Raw genomic sequence first — 18,410 nt, 5'->3', positions numbered from 1 at the left:
CTGATAGAGTACCGTAAATAAACGATTCACTAACCATATTAAAAACGATAGAAACTGATGTGCAGCTGAGAAGACATTTACGATAAGATTCCAAGTATTTTGTAACGTGAGTTTCTGATAGAATACCGTAAATAAACGATTCACTAACCATATTAAAAACGATAAAAACTGATGTATAGCTGATAAGACATTTACGATAGGATCCCAAGTATTTTGTAACGTGAGTTTCTGATAGAGTACCGTAAATAAACGATTCACTAACCGTATTAAAAACGATAAGAAATTTTTTTATCGTTTTCTATCGGAGATGGTTACCAGGGCGGGGCGCGCCGCGTGCGGAAATTCAGTCGAGCTGCTGCGTGTGATGGGCACGGGTGAGGGCTCGTGTGCGGGGCACACCGCGTGTGGAGGTTCGAGTGAGACGACGCTCGGTTATAAATTAAAGCCCGACACGTTCGACGGGACTGTTCCTCTGCGCGAATATTTAGCACAGTTCAATTTAATTGCGCAAGCGAATGGCTGGGTGGAATCTTCGAGAACCGTGGCTTTAGCCTCGAGCTTAAGGTGGTTCAATGGCTACAACAAAATGCAGAGAATTTCATGAAATTTTAATATGTTGTTCTGCAATGCAAAATAGAATTATGTGAATTTTTTGGGAATTTTTCACCGTCCCGTTTTGAAAAAAATCTACTCCAAAAACCTAAAAAGTACAATTTTAGGAGTAGATTTATTTCAAAACGGGACGGTGAAAAATTCCCAAAAAATTCACATAATTCTATTTTGCATTCCAGAACAACATATTAAAATTGCATGAAACTGGCTGCATTTTTAACATAGGTTCTTATGGTTTTTATGGGAAATGACATATATTGCATACCTTTAGAATGAAATAAGTGCAAAAAAAATGCAAATGATAAGGAAAAAAAATATACAAATGTAACTTAACAATTTACAAATAAATGAGCGAAAGAAAGGGGAAGGTTACCGCACATTTCGTAAAAAAAATTAATTATTAAAGCATAAATTGCTTGATTTTTTGTCTGCTAGAAATGAACGCAAGCAAATAATGGCAACTTGGCAACAGCGCAAATGAGTATAGTAAAGGTTACCTTTTTTAAAAAAAAGGTAAAAAAAGGCGCCAAGTACACGTATAGTAGTGTATATGTTGTTACCTAAAAAAAAAAAGAAAGTGGTAGTATTATACCTCGAAAACACCTAAGTAACAAGTGGTAGATCTTTATATCTCGAAAAATCTCGAAAAAATCTAAACAGTAGTATCTTTATTTCCGAAAAATTATAACCCAAGTGATACACGTCACAAAATTATGTTGCCTGTTTGGACAAGCTCGCGCACAAGCCTGATCTCAAGAGTTAGATGAGGAAGAAACAAATGAAAAGAATCCGTTTATTGAAAGAGAGATTGCGTTTCGTGATTTATATGTAATTCAAATCAAAAGTTTAAAGTGGGCAGAATTATACAAAGAATACCAACATTTGTTGCATAGGAGAAGGGAAACTGCCCTAAAACCTTCCCAGTATTCGTGAACAGAATTATACATCGGTAATATAAAAATACAATATTAGTACAATAAATGTCTCAAATGCATAAAAGAAACAAATAAATATGGTTATTATAGAACAGTCCTTTCTTTAAATATGTATCATAATATACTTGGAGGTTTTACTGAGGTATTTCTTTATCATATAAAATCTTCATTGCAAGAAGAAGTGTTATAGTAGATTCTCGTATAATTTCTCTTGACGTAGTCAAGCTTAGAATTAGTTGTTCTTCTCTAAAGAAAGGATCGTTTGAAACATAAACATAAATCAATTAATACAAGAATATCACTTCAGATAGAATTTATATAATCTAGGAAATAATGCATCAATCTTTTGTTTTAAATACCGAATTACTATCATCAGTCTATTCAGTAATATTATTTGTAATGTTAATGCTGATTGAGTATTACCAAATAAGTGTCTAAATCTCGGCAAAGCATTATACTATATTATGAGCTATTACTACAACATAAGCTATATGCATGACATGAACGACAATAGAAACGTAAGCGCTAAGTTTCTCACTGAATTTACTAAACTAAATCTTGTACTAGGCAGTCTTTGATTGACACATTAATTCACCACAGCATGAACGTAATACTAGATAACTAATAATTCGCAAGATATTTATTAGAAGATTATAAAGTAATTGAATAAGAACTTATATAGCAACGCACGGAAACGATTATTCGATAGTGTTATTACAATGCTAGGAACGATCTATATATTTGCAAAGAACGCATTATCATTTAGTACGTAATACAAGTAAGTGTGACGAATATCCGCAAATTAAAGTAATAGACGATAAAGAATATGACAGAATCAATTACAATGAAACAATCGTATGAAAGAAAGAAATAAACGTTTTCCTTGTAACTTAAATGGTTGCAACCGAAGGATTAATTATTTAATATACTTTAGACTGAGCTCAGTATTACAATTAGACTCGAAATAAACTCTAATCTTTTTTCAAAAGACGAGGAAGTTTTCCTTTTGCTTGCTCTCGTGATTTATGCGAATTGTTAATTCAAAAGGTAACATTGAGAAGATAGATTATGTCAGCTCAAAGGGTAACCTTGAGAGGAGAGATTCTCACTCTCGCAACGTTAGAAGACATCCAACGTTTCCACTCTCGTAACGGTAGACGAATGTCTAACGTTTCCACTCTCGTAACGATAGACGATATCTAACGTTAACACTAAAAAGTATTTAAATAGGTTACCTTTAGGTTCATGATAACATCACGTAAGAAGTTCATACACGAGTATATCTTAAAAATACCAAGCCAAAGCCTCGTTTATCCAGGATTTCGAAAGGGCGTTTTATCTCATGCCGAAAGGTTCTCTCGAACGTTCCAGAAAATGGCTGCCTTCCTCGAACCTTCCACGTGCCGGCATGGCTCGCCAGGAACCTATGTGAACCTGGCACCCGACTTTCGAAAAATTAATTTTTTTACAGAAAACGTTAGCATTTTGTTTGTAGTTGTTTGTAGTAACAAAAATTTCGTTTGTAGTTCAATACATTAAAAGTTATAAACATTTAAAAAATGACTCGCACCCCACTTTGAGATATCTCAAATCCGCTTGCGCCATCTTCTTCAGAATCGTTTGTAGTTGTTTGTAGTGCTTCTCTTTTCGTTTGTAGTTGCACCGTTTAAAAGTTACAACAATTTAAAAAAATTAAAAAAACCTAACTTTGCCAATTTTGGAGATATCTCAAATCCGCTTGCGCCATCTTCTTCAGAATCGTTTGTAGTTGTTTGTAGTGCTTTTTTTTCGTTTGTAGTTGCACCGTTTCAAAGTTATTATATTTTTGCAATAAACAAAAAGTGTAACTTTGCCAATTGTGGAGATATCTCAAATCCGCTTGCGCCATCTTCTTCAGAATCGTTTGTAGTTGTTTGTAGTGCTTTTCTTTTCGTTTGTAGTTAAACCGTTTAAAAGTTATTACATTTTTGCAATAAACAAAAAGTATATAACTTTGCCAATTTTGGAGATATCTCAAATCCGCTTGCGCCATCTTTTTCAGAATCGTTTGTAGTTGTTTGTAGTGCTTTTCTTTTCGTTTGTAGTTGCACCGTTCCAAAGTTATTATATTTTTGCAATAAACAAAAAGTGTAACTTTGCCAATTTTGGAGATATCTCAAATCCGCTTGAGCCATCTTTTTCAGAATCGTTTGTAGTTGTTTGTAGTGCTTTTCTTTTCGTTTGTAGTTGCACCGTTTCAAAGTTATTATATTTTTGCATTAAACAAAAAGTGTAACTTTGCCAATTTTGGAGATATCTCAAATCCGCTTGCGCCATCTTCTTCAGAATCGTTTGTAGTTGTTTGTAGTGCTTTTCTTTTCGTTTGTAGTTGCATCGTTCCAAAGTTATTATATTTTTGCAATAAACAAAAAGTGTAACTTTGCCAATTTTGGAGATATCTCAAATCCGCTTGAGCCATCTTTTTCAGAATCGTTTGTAGTTGTTTGTAGTGCTTTTCTTTTTGTTTGTAGTTGAACCATTTAAAAGTTATTACATTTTTGCAATAAACAAAAAATATAACTTTGCCAATTTTGGAGATATCTCAAATCCGCTTGCGCCATATTCTTCCGAATCGTTTGTAGTTGTTTGTAGTGCTTTTCTTTTTGTTTGTAGTTGCACCGTTTGAAAGATATGATATTTTTGCAATAAATAAAGAGTTTGATTTTGCCAATTTTTTAATTATCTTAAAACTGATTGCGGGAATTGATGTGGAATCGTTTGTAGTTGATTGTAGTGATTTTTCTTTCGTTTGTAGTTGCACCGATCAAAAGATGTGATATTTTTGCAATAAATGAAAAGTGTGAGTTTGCCAATTTTTTAGATATCTTAATGCGGGACTCGATGTGGAATCGTTTCTAGTTGATTGTAGTGATTTTCTTTTCGTTTGTAGTTGCACCGTTCACAAGACACGATTATTTAAACAATTGCAAAATAACGGAACTTTTCAATATTAAAGATACCTTGATACGAAAAAGTTCCGTTATTTTGCAATTGTTTAAATAATTGTGTCTTTAATAAAGAAAGTTGGAACGGAAAAGTTTACACTACGGAATTTAATTTATAATTAACATATTATACCTTACTACAATCTTTCATGTCAGTTAGAGATTATGCCATAACTGTACATAATTTATACACACGATATATATTCATTAACATATATTTTCAAGTACATTTTTTCCGTGCGGAGTCGAATTTGTATCGCCCGCGGATGAAAAGATATATGTATTGTACACGCGCGTTATATCTTAATCTGTTTGCAATTAGAGTTGAATATCGCGTCGCTCGAACGCCAACTCGTCCGAGCGAGAGTAGAAGACAGATCGTCATTTGTTTCTTCTATTGTTCGACGTCGCGTCGGTTTCAGTCCCAAGTTCCGAGCGCGCACGTTCACAATACGACGCTTACGTATGCTATCGCTTGCTACCAGGCCCGCGATCTGACATCACCGCTCTGTATGTGTGATAGTGGAGCAGACGAAGATTGAACCAACAGCTTTATATAAAGGCGATAACTGTACCGTCAGTTTCGGGAGTCATATAAAAATGCCTCGAAAGTCGGCGAATCCGCCAAATAAAGTTTACGAAGCCTTGAAAGGGCTGTGGTTTTTGGACAATAAAGGTAAACTTTTGCCGTGGGGCGACGATGTTTGGCAAAAGGCGGTCGATGCGATGCAAGGTAAGATGTCAAAGGATTACATCTACCTTTATTTGTCAAAAAATAAGAATGATGTTTTTAATAAAATACATGGAGTCGAAACATTGGAATGTACCAACGAAAGTACTTTTGACACAACCGCGAATGATTCGCGGGACGATTCGAATTGGTCAGTGGGTGAAACGAATTGCATGTTACCAGCTATACGCAAAGCAATAACGATGTCAAAAAGCGAATGGGATACTCTTAAATCCCACATCGTAGAATACAAACATCGCAAATACGAGGTACTTGTTATTGGTTGGGCTGATGCAGTATACGATGTTTTATGGAGTCATTTAAAATTGCCCTGCCCCTACTCTTTTAAAAACGCAAAAATTAATCGAAATCCTGACGAGATATTCTTGTCAATTAAGGGCAGTTGCTCAGAATGTAAATCAAAGATTCACATCTATTGTCAAAGCGAACCGACTGAGGATGGCCCGACTTTACATGTTTCCACTTTCGATTCTTGTGGGATAGCGCATGAAAAAAAGCGGCAAGTACGTGGTGACAGACGGATTCGTATTGGAAAGGAATTGCAGGGTACATCAACTTACGCTTGGCGACGGAATGAAGCTAATAGGTTAATGGAATTCGGAGATGTTGTACCGGCCAACCTACCTTCGGAAGATGTTGCACGTAAAGCAAAACAGGAAGCTCGAGATAAAGAGTTGGGGTTGTTCAAAGTTAAAGCTGCTCTTGCCTCAGTATGGGACATGAAGTACGGTCAAGAGTTCAGTGGGTGTATTTACGAAATTGGGCTTGATAAATTTTATGTGATGTTTTGGAGTCCCACGCAGCTCTTTCTGTATAACAAGTTTCAGAAGGAAGACGATATCGGTAGCATTAGCTTTGACGCAACGGGTGGACTGGTAAAACAAATTCCAAAACCGGATGGCTCAAAACGAGTTATTTATCTCTACCAGGCTGTTTGCGGTTATCGCAGAAAAATCCTGCCTTTATTTCAATTAATTTCTAAAAGGCATGATACTAATACATTGACGTATTGGATGCGAGAGTGGTTGCGTTCTGGGGGATCAATTCCGAAACAAGTGGTCATAGATTACTCACCGGCACTTCTGAATGCAACTTCTTTAGCGTTCAACAACAGCGATCTTAAAACGTATATCGAGAACTGTATCGTCTTCGATAATAACTCCTCATCCATGCGTGTTCAACGCCCCCGATGTCTCATTCGCATTGATATCGCACATCTAATCAAATTAGTTGCACGTTGGAGCTGCTTCCAGCATGAATCTCTTGACAAAAAGGACTTTTATCTGCGCTGTGTTGGTCTTTTGAGTACGTGCACAGAGATTGATAAGTTCATTGAAATATGTACGGACGTTCTATCAATAGCTTTTTCGACTCACGAAGATATTGATGATAAAGAAAGCCATTGCTTCGCTGCTCATAATAGGGTTATGAATCGTTTAAAATCTTATGATCTTCCTACCGATATGCCGAAAAATTCCGAAAACAGTGATTCTGATTTGCTAGAACGATTCGAAGACTCTGACAACAAAATAACTTTACAATCGAACAGTGCAATCGATACAATTCTGGAAAGAATCAAAACAAACAGCACTAGTAACTTGAAGCAAGGTCGATTAAATGCATACCATTGCGTTGGTTTCGGTTCTAGTCTCTTCAAATTGTCCAAACAGTTCGTTTTGTGGACAGCCGTAATGACAGCCAATGATCAACAAAACTCTACTTTCGTAGAGTTGGGAGATAAACGTGTTGCTAGTTCAGTTCAAAGTGAAGAATATTTTCGGGAACTCAAACATCTAGTTTTTAAAAATGGTAAAGCTATCAGGGTAGATAAGTACCTCGTTATTCACCTCAGGTCTTTGATGGGAACTAATAAATTGTTAAATGCGCCGGAAAAAGAAAGTAAGGAAAAAAATCCGAAGATCGTACACGCTATGCCTGAAGTAATGGACTTTACTATTGCAGAATCACACAAGCTTAAAGATACTTTTGTTGACAGTCGGGATTTCTTTAAGAAGTCCCCCCTCGTTGAAATCAAAAATTCGTTATCCGATGATCTCTCACCAATGAAACCTCAAGTAGTAGCTATGGACGACACAAAAGATCTTATCGGCAATTCGTTGCAGTCAGCAAATGATGATACACGTGACGGTTCTCACACTGATCATTCGGAGGACTTGATAAGTGACCTAAAAAGAGTATCATCCCAATCGAGAGATACTACTGTTGACAGTGTTGCCTCCGAAACATCCTTTCTCAACGAAAAAGAAGATTGGAAAGGTCTGAACAAAAAGATAAATCCAATAAAACCGAAGATATCAGGTAAAGCGAACAAAAGAGGTAAATATCTCACCGCATGTCCTGATATCGAGATTATTTACAAACGGCCGAAATTTACCCCAACGTTGCCTTTGCTTGTGAACGGAAATTTGTTAAAACCGGTAAAAATCGGTGAACACATCGTTAGCGTACGAAACACATGTGCGTTTGATTTCACCGTTCAAAGCATGTTAGCTGCACGTCACGATTTTGCTTCATATTTCGAATATCTTACGGACAATAAAACCTATCTATCTGAATTTGTTCAGGCATTATCAACGACGGGTGTGACGGCAAAACTGTACAAAAAGCGAGGATATATTTTAAGTACCACTAAGGAAATAAAAGATGGAATATTAGATTGTACAATTAATATTTCATATCTGCAAGAAAAATTTATTCTCCGTGATGTGCCATCTATTTCAAAAACTGTTCGATGCGCTGATTGCCTGTTCGAAAACTCAAAGATTATGTCGGTTCTACATCTAAATCCAGTCCCAATATACAGACATGGCATGGCAGGTCTGCAAGAAGCTGTGAACGAAACTTGTAAACCCAGAAGTACAAGCACGTGTTTTCGATGCAAGAGTCCTAATATTTCGAAAGGTTTATCTGGAGGTGATCACATGATACTCAATATCGAGGATGTTGGAAATTGTCTACTTTCAGCTCGAAATGGCTATCCAAATTGCAGGAGACAATTTACCATCGAAGAAATACCAGATAAGCTGATTTGTGATAAGTATACTTATAAATTTGTTTCCGCGATTGTCCACATTGACGAGCATTATTTTGCGTTCATTAAACGAGTTACCGGCAAGTGGGAAAGCCATAATGATTTGAAAAACCGAGTCATGGCAGTCACTGCGAGAACGCTCTTGCAGAAACACAATATCCACATATTATTTTATGTCCGAGTCTCCAAGACAATTGAGTCGACGTCCGATTAAAAGTCTTTCACTTTTATCGACACTGTTGCGTAATATAAAGATTTTATCGGCTATAGAGAAGTTCAGAAAACAGAAAAGCACAAAAAAACTAACATGTAAAAAAATATAAAAAAAGTAAATAAAAAAAATAAAAAAAAAACAAAACAAAACAAAAAAAGAACTAAAAAGTGAAACCGGTTTTCCGTCACGTCCTCGTCGTCGGTTTCGGGTAATGCTAAGAACGGAATTTCATTGTAGTGTTCCATCTTGTTGATATTCATCAATAACAGCAGTATTTGTAAGATTAGCGTATAGCGTGCTCGAATCGAATATAGGCTCTAAACTCTAGCTCGAAAATTGTTCGTAGTTATGTGCACTGCCATTAAATTCGATCGTAGTTTTCTTAGCAAACAGTACATAAAAAACAAACTGCTGCAAAATTGTTTATAAAAATATTAATTTTGATTCTAGTCTTTCGAAAAATTAAAATAACATAAACTAAATAGCCTTTAAACAGTAACTACAAAATTGTTTGCAGTTTGTAAACCACTAATTTTGATTGCAGCCCCTCACAAACTAACGTGGAGATAATCTGCTATGAGCTCAAGCTTCGAAACTGTTTGTAGTTGTTCGTCTCAACATTAATTTCAAAATCGAAGTGCCGTTATTTTGCAATTGTTTAAATAATCGTGTCTTGTGAACGGTGCAACTACAAACGAAAAAAAATCACTACAATAGACTAGAAATGATTCCACATCGAGTCCCGCAATCAGTTTTAAGATATCTAAAAGATTGGCAAACTCACACTTTTCATTTATTGCAAAAATATCACATCTTTTGATCGGTGCAACTACAAACGAAAGAAAAATCACTACAATCAACTACAAACGATTCCACATCGATTCCCGCAAGCAGTTTTAAGATAATTAAAAAATTGGCAAAATCAAACTCTTTATTTATTGCAAAAATATCATATTTTTCAAACGGTGCAACTACAAACAAAAAGAAAAGCACTACAAACAACTACAAACGATTCGGAAGAGGATGGCGCAAGAGGATTTGAGATATCTCTAAAATTGGCAAAGTTATACTTTTTGTTTATTGCAAAAATGTAATAACTTTTAAACGGTGCAACTACAAACGAAAAGAAAAGCACTACAAACAACTACAAACGATTCTGAAAAAGATGGCGCAAGCGAATTTGAGATATCTCCAAAATTGGCAAAGTTACACTTTTTGTTTATTGCAAAAATGTAATAACTTTGGAACGGTTCAACTACAAACGAAAAGAAAAGCACTACAAACAACTACAAACGATTCTGAAGAAGATGGCGCAAGCGGATTTGAGATATCTCCAAAATTGGCAAAGTTACACTTTTTGTTTATTGCAAAAATGTAATAACTTTGGAACGGTTCAACTACAAACGAAAAGAAAAGCACTACAAACAACTACAAACGATTCTGAAAAAGATGGCTCAAGCGGATTTGAGATATCTCCAAAATTGGCAAAGTTACACTTTTTGTTTATTGCAAAAATATAATAAATTTGGAACGGTGCAACTACAAACGAAAAGAAAAGCACTACAAACAACTACAAACGATTCTGAAGAAGATGGCGCAAGCGGATTTGAGATATCTCCAAAATTGGCAAAGTTATACTTTTTGTTTATTGCAAAAATTTAATAACTTTTAAACGGTTCAACTACAAACGAAAAGAAAAGCACTACAAACAACTACAAACGATTCTGAAGAAGATGGCGCAAGCGGATTTGAGATATCTCCAAAATTGGCAAAGTTATACTTTTTGTTTATTGCAAAAATGTAATAACTTTTAAACGGTTCAACTACAAACGAAAAGAAAGGCACTACAAACAACTACAAACGATTCTGAAGAAGATGGCGCAAGCGGATTTGAGATATCTCCAAAATTGGCAAAATCACACTTTTTGTTTATTGCAAAAATATAACTTTGGAACGGTGCAACTACAAACGAAAAGAAAAGCACTACAAACAACTACAAACGGCTCTGAAGAAGATGGCGCAAGCGGATTTGAGATATCTCCAAAATTGGCAAAGTTATACTTTTTGTTTATTGCAAAAATGTAATAACTTTTAAACGGTTCAACTACAAACGAAAAGAAAAGCACTACAAACAACTACAAACGATTCTGAAGAAGATGGCGCAAGCGGATTTGAGATATCTCCAAAATTGGCAAAATCACACTTTTTGTTTATTGCAAAAATATAACTTTGGAACGGTTGTAACCGAACGGAGGAGTGATATTCCCCCTGATTTAGATTTAGGTGTCACCGACACGGTCGCCACTTGATTTTAACCCCCAAAACGAGAAAGGATAACGCTAGATATTAGGATTTTCCCAACCTTTTGACGCCTCGCTGATTCCTCTTTCCTTGTTTCTGTTTCAGGTCGCCCCGTTGCCGCTGGATCTTGGATCGTCGATGGACCAAGCACCTCGGACCTCTTCTGGACTGCAGCTGTGCACCGCTGACTGTGTCTCTGGATCTGCGCTGGACCGACTTAGGATCTCCCCGAACGGACTTGGGATCGCCCACAGGTAAGTATCAGGATCAGGTAAGTATGTCTTTTAGGTAGGTTACCCGGGGAGGGTCCCGTTTGCCTACAAAACGATTGCCTACAGGTTCGATTGCACACACTTATTGCACACAATCCCGATAGCACACATTTCAAATTGCGTACAGAACGATTGCCTACAGGCATTATTGCGCACATATTTCTTTGTCTACACGATCATATTGCGCACAGCGCATTGCACACACGACCGTATTGCACACAGCGCATTGCGCACACGACCGTATTGCACACAGCGCATTGCACACACGACCGTATTGCACACAGCGAATTGCACACATGGCTGTTATTGCACACACGACCGTATTGTACACAGTGCACTGTAAAAACGGCTGTATTGCATACAGCGTATTGCACGCAGCGCATTGCACACATGGCTGTATTGCACACAGCGCATTGCACACACGACCGTATTGCTCACAGCGCATTGCACACACGACCGTATTGCACACAGCGCATTGCACACATGGTTGTATTGCACACAGCGCATTGCACACACGACTGTATTGCTCACAGCGCATTGCACACACGACCGTATTGCACACAGCGCATTGCACACATGGCTGTTATTGCACACGCGACCGTATTGCACACAGCGCATTGCGCACACGACCATATTGCACACACGGCCGTATTACACACACGGCCGTATTGCACACACGTCCGTGTTGCACACACAGCCGTATTGCACACACGGTTGTATTGCACACACGGCCGTGTTGCACACACGACCGTATTGCACACACGACCGTATTGCACACACGGCCGTGTTGCACACACGACCGTATTACACACACGGCCGTGTTGCACACACGACCGTATTGCACACACGGCCGTGTTGCACACACGACCGTATTGCACACACGACCGTATTGCACACACGGCCGTATTGCACACACGGCCGTATTGCACACACGGCCGTGTTGCACACACGATCGTGTTGCACACACGGCCGTGTTGCACACACGGCCGTATTGCACGCACGGCCGTGTTGCACACACGGTTGTATTGCACGCACGGCCGTGTTGCACACACGGTTGTATTGCACACACGGCCGTGTTGCACACACGACTGTGTTGTACACACGGCCGTGTTGCACACACGGTCGTATTGCACACACGGCCGTATTGCACACACGACCGTATTGCACACACGGCCGTATTGGAATATTGCAATGCTTTAGCTTTTTGTATTGTAGAAGACGATGGAAATGATGACGACGTTTACACCGAGTGATAATGGCTCGATTTACAGCGAAGTTTGAATATCGATGATATAACTTAATTCGGCGTAAATCGGGCCGTGTAAACGTAGTCAATGCTGTAGCATTGATACACGCGCTTCCGAAGGTTAGCGCTAGGTTGAAAATCCAATTGCCTGTGTTATTCCCTGTTCCTGTTGCCTGTACTTTTGTATTGCATTCAGCTTAAGGCTTCGGGATACTCACCGCAGCCATATTGGAATCGTGACGTCCGACGCGAGAAATAACACGCTGAGAATTTTGCGTGCCATTTCTACATAAAAAAATATTTGGATTTAAAAAAACACTCCAGGTTGCTTTAGCACACTTCTAAAATAGTCCGAAACTAATCTTTTCTGTTATAAGTTAATAATAGGGTGGTTAAATAATTATATGGGACTTGGTGCGAAGTGTTATGATGCGATCAAGTGATTGTGCATCTGCAAGCTAGGTTTCATATTACAGTCATTTTTCAGCTGTTGATTGATTGTCAACAAAAAAGGTTAGTTTTCGGACTATTTTAAAAGTGTGTTAAAACGATCTGAAGTGTTTTTTTTTTCTAATCAAATATCTTCGTTAAAAAATAGCACGCAAGAATTCTCCATGTATTATTTCTCGCCTCTGACGTCACGATTTTCAATATGGCTGACTAAGTATCAAAAAGCTTAAAACTGTTCTATTTTTATGTAGATATAGTTGTTGAAAAATCACATAATTATTACTCTTTATGAATTAAGCTAATATGGAAAAAGTCCGAAGTGCTCCTTATCCGATTTTGATGAGCTTTCAATATGTCGTTTTCTTAGATGAAAATAAGGGATACGTATTTTTTTGGTACATATCCAATCGTATGTTTAAAAGTTTAAAAAACTTCTTTCAAAAAGATCAAATTTTCTTTTTTGAGGTAAATAGATGACCGCCCTTGCGTCCGGAGATCTTGCTCGCGGTCAACGGATATCTTGGCGCGAAGAAGACGAGCGACCGCGGTCACGAGGTGCGAGATGCTCAGGCTTTCTTTTTGTCTCGGGTACGCGATAGTGAGTACGCGTTTTACACAATAACTACACGCTTGACATTCACGCTGATGGTCCGTGTTCACCAACGGCGCGGCACGACAAAATGGCCGCGAGAGAGGGGTCGATATCGGGATCGAACTCCTTGCGCTGAGTTATTGAGAAGTGCTCGTTTGCACTGATGCTCGGTTATCACAACACTTGTTGCAATCACTATACCCGGGCTGACTGCATGTGACGGTCTCGTTTGCCGTCTGTACGTTCTTTTAGATGAGGATCACGGTGCCGCACGCGGTGATCACGTGATCCTTTGTGCGCGTTGCCCACTCGATTGCGGGCGACAAATCTCGTCGATCTCGTATGACGAGAGATATTGCGCGACGACTAATGCCGCTCGCGACGACACTTGTACGCTCGAACCTCCCCTCGCACAGGGCTTCTCGCTTCCCCCAATACCGAACTCCTCGCAGTCGAAAAACGGCTCACTCTTCGCGGCACGAGTGAAAGAGCGATTTGAGATGTTTCACGCGGCGATCTCACGCGCAGATGTTTCGTGCGCGACCGAGGTACCTTCAGGACACGAAGTATGCCGGGACCACCCTGTCCAGGGCGCGCGGCAAGAACCAAGGAGGTAGCGGAAGGAGGGTTTAAAAACGCTCGCCGGGTTATTCTGACAAACACACTTTATTGCACATAGAGTACCTCGCGCACTCACGCACCCGAACACCCGGAGCATTCGCGGGATGGCGGGACGGACATCTTGAGTCGCTCCTTCTGTATGCGTGGCTCGCGAAACGGAAATCTTGTAGAGCGGTAGATGACCGCTCTCATGTCCGGAGATCTTGCTCGCGGGCAACGGATATCTTGGCGCGAAGCAGACGAGCGACCGCGGTCACGAGATGCGAGATGCTCAAGCTTTCCTTTTGTCTCGGGTACGCGATAGTGAGTTCGCGTTTTACACAATCACTATACGCTTGACATTCACGCTGATGGTCCGTGTTCACGAACGGCGTGGCACGACAAAATGGCCGCGAGAGAGGGGTCGATATCAAGATCGAACTCCCTGCGCTGAGTTTTTAAGAAGTGCTCGCTTGCACTGATGCTCGGTTATCACAACACTTGTTGCAATCACTATACCCGGGCTGACTGCATGTGACGGTCTCGTTTGCCGTCTGTACGTTCTTTTAGATGAGGATCACGGTACCGCACGCGGTGAGCACGTGATCCGTTTGCGCGCGTTGCCCACTCGATTGCGGGCGACAAATCTCGTCAATCTCGTATGACGAGAGATAGTGCGCGACGACTAATGCCACTCGCGACGACACTTGTACGCTCGAAACTACCCCTCGCACAGGGCGTCTCGCGTCCCCCAATACCGAACTCCTCGCAGTCGGAAAACGGCTCACTCTTCGCGGCACGAGTGAAAGAGCGATTCGAGATGTTTCACGCGGCGATCTCACGGATGCGGCTCGCGATGAAACTTGATTACGGACTTCACGCACTGGCGGTCGAGACCCCTCCCGATAGGCACAATGTCGCGAACGCCCGGCTCGATGTGTCTCTTTTCGCGGCAGAGAACAGAAGAGAGCGCGGATTGATATCGATTATCCGTCGTCCCGATACGAGACCCTCGGCGGGGGTATGGGCCTCACGAAGGGCGAATCACATGGATCCGCGATGTAACGCGTTGCGCGGTATACATATTTAGGAAAACGCGTGCGCGTTTTGCAATCGCGCTGTCGAAACGGTAAGCGTGATATTCGGGTGATCTCGGATAAAGTCGAGTCAAGCCCGAGGGTTGTTTGTGCTTGCGCCAGGGGCGATTACTTGCGCGACAGCGCCCTGCCACCTGATTTTACCTTAATCCTAAACATAGAAATGAAGTTAGATAAGAAATCGCTAACGGCATACGCGCCGAAACGTTTGCCGCTCAAGGCGACGTTGGCTCATCTCGAGGATCTCCCATGGGCTGACCACGACCCCATGAGCGCAAATCCCATTAGCATTATAGTAGGCGCGGAATTGTATAGCGCTCTCATTAAAGACGGAATTCGAAAAGGGGCGGTGGGACAGCCTATCGCTCAAAATTCGATATTGGGATGGGTAATATCGGGACCTATCACTTCTAGTCAGGTAGCCTCACATGCCATCTCGGTTGACTCGTCACACGATCGACCTTCGTATACTGTGAATGCTCATCACAGTCTCAATTCCTTGTCGCTCGATCAGGAACTCCGACGGTTTTGGGAGGTCGAAGAGATTCCGCGAAAGATGACTCTCACTCCCGAGGACGAAAAATGCGAAGAGCATTTTCGCCTCACTCATTCGCGCTGTCCTGACGGACGCTATATTGTACGTCTTCCATTTAAGGAAGGCCCTCCGATCGAAATCGGACATTCTCGCGCTATCGCCGAGAAATATCTTAACGGGTTAATTCGGAGATTCGATGCTCATCCTGCGCAACGGGACGAGTACTCCGAATTTCTTCGCGAATATGAAGCTCTCGGGCACATGAGGGAAGTGCCCGCTTCCGACTCCAATGATACGCAATGCGTTTTCATTCCGCATCATCCCGTTATCCGGGAAGACAGTAAAACTACGCATCTGCGTGTCGTTTTCAACGCGTCATGTCCCTCTTCTAACGGATCATCATTGAATGATCATCTTCTCTCAGGTCCTAAACTTCAACCCGATTTGCCAGTTGTCATTCTCCAGTGGCGGCAACATCGATTTGTGTATACGGCTGATGCTACCAAAATGTATCGGCAAATTCTCGTGGACCCGCGCGACGTGACATATCAAAGAATTCTTTGGCGGAAGATTCCCAGCGAACCTCTGCGTGAATATATGCTGCTTACCGTAACGTACGGTACCGCAGCTGCTCCGTTCTTAGCACTTCGTGTCCTTGAGCAGTTAGTTATCGATGAAGGACAAGCTTTCCCGTTGGCCGTCATCATTCTTCGCAAGAAAAAATATATCGATGAGGTTCTTATCGGCGCACACAAACGCGGTTGCCTCCGTCAAGCTCGCACTCAACTCATCGCACACTTAAAAAAAGGCGGCTTTGAACTGCGCAAATGGGCGAGCAACGACTCGGAGCTTTTATCGGATATCGATTCGGCCAATCACGGTCTCGCATGCAATAAAATTTTGCAAACTGATGAACATTTAAAGATTCTCGGAATTAGCTGGAATCCCGCGCGAGAGGTGTTCCAGTATCGGGTCGCGATCAAAGCTCACATCCCGAAAACGAAACGAACAATTCTCTCAATGATCGCGAAGTTGTTTGACCCGCTCGGATGAGTTACCCCCGTCATAATTACCGCGAAAGTTTTTATGCAACGATTATGGCGTCTCAAGCTCGATTGGGACGACGAACTTCCTCCCGACGTGTTCCGCGATTGGCAGTTTATCTACACGAATGTATCCGCGCTTAATGAAGTGCAGTTTCCGCGTTGGACAGGGCAAGAATCTGATTCCGTTCGTTGTGAGTTGCACGGCTTCGCTGATGCATCTACTGTTGCATACGCAGCCGTCGTATATCTTCGCGTAATATCACAGTCGGGCGAAGTAACAATCTCGCTCCTCGCGGGAAAATCTAAGGTAGCTCCGATAAAAACAATGAGCGTCCCTCGGTTGAAGCTCTCTGCCGCGTTATTATTAGCTGATTTAATGGAATTTGTTCAAGAATCGATCGCGGTTGATGTCGTTGCGCGATATTGTTGGAGCGATTCCGAAATCGTACTCGCATGGTTGAAACGGCATCCGTCTCATTGGAAAACTTTCGTTGCGAATCGCGTATCAAGAATTCAATCGCTTCTCCCGAACGTGACATGGCATCACGTAGCTACCGCGGACAATCCGGCAGATTGTGCATCTCGCGGCTTACTCGGTCACGAATTAGTGAATCACCCGTTATGGTGGCGGGGACCCCCATGGCTTCAGTTCCCTCAGAAAAAATGGCCGGAAGGCCTTACATCGCCTCTCGCCGAAACGTCGCTCGAGGAACGCGCAGTCACTGTACACGTTGCGACTCCTCCCGTCTCGTGGAATCTAGCAGCACAGTATTCAGAGTGGGCTAAACTCATTCGTGTAACAGCGTACATCATGAAATTCGTTTCTCGCTGTCGTCTTGCGGATGGGTCATCGGATCTCGCGCCACAGGGACTCGCCATGTCGGTCCACGAATGTCATCGCGCTCGCACATTCTGGCTCAAGCAGATTCAACTTGAATTATTTTCCGCCGAACTTACCGCGTTGACCAACAACAAACCATTAAATGCTAAAAGTCCGCTCTTATCGTTAAATCCATTTGTGGATCGCGAGGGATTGCTTAGAGTCGGAGGACGCTTGAAAAACGCTCCGATCTCGTTTAATTCTAAGCATCCAATTTTACTCGCGTCACATCCGTTAGTGACTCTACTCATTCGGCAAGCTCATTCGCGAAGGCTTCATGCAGGCACGCAGCTCACGCTCGCAACACTGCGATAGGACTTCTGGATCTTACGAGCTCGAAGCCCGGTCCGATCGATAATTCATAAGTGCGTGGTTTGCACGCGTGAAAAAGCGGTCGTGCCCCAGCAGCTCATGGGAGATCTTCCTACTCTGCGAGTGTCTCCGCCATCGCGCAGTTTCTCACATTGCGGTCTCGATTACGCGGGACCCGTACAAGTTCGCGCTTTCGGGGGCCGCGGAATTAGTTCACGAAAGGCGTATATCGCGTTGTTTGTCTGTCTTGCAACCCGCGCGATCCATTTAGAATTAGTAGAAAATTATTCCACACCCGCGTTTCTAGACGCCTTTTCTCGATTTTGCGCTCGTCGAGGATTGCCGGAGTCAATGTACTCCGATAACGGGACAACGTTTGTCGGAGCCACTAAAGAGTTATCCCAAGCATATCGCGCAGCCGTTAATGATCCGAATTTTCTCAACGCCACCGCTTCCGATAATGTCCAATGGCATTTTATTCCCCCGTCTGCGCCACATTTCGGTGGTTTATGGGAAGCCGGAGTCCGGAGC

General features: G+C 41.5%; 1 protein-coding gene and 1 pseudogene across 2 annotated transcripts in view; one reads left to right on the top strand and one right to left on the bottom strand.

The window, feature by feature from the left end:
- Positions 1-18,410, bottom strand: part of LOC143896689 (mitochondrial pyruvate carrier 1-like) — a 74,710-nt pseudogene that overhangs the window by 43,518 nt on the left and 12,782 nt on the right. The gene's annotated exons all lie outside the window — the stretch shown is intronic.
- On the top strand, positions 15,270-16,694 carry LOC143896692 (uncharacterized). Its single transcript, XM_077404687.1, has one exon. It carries the CDS (start codon positions 15,270-15,272, stop codon positions 16,692-16,694), a length of 1,425 nt encoding a protein of 474 aa, XP_077260813.1.

This window comes from Temnothorax americanus, unplaced genomic scaffold (assembly GCF_048541705.1).
Source record: "Temnothorax americanus isolate GAGA-0224 unplaced genomic scaffold, ASM4854170v1 Scaffold190, whole genome shotgun sequence".
NCBI classification, from domain to species: domain Eukaryota; kingdom Metazoa; phylum Arthropoda; class Insecta; order Hymenoptera; family Formicidae; genus Temnothorax; species Temnothorax americanus.
Note: the sequence above shows the minus strand (reverse complement) of the source record. Positions and strands in the feature narration are given on the sequence as shown.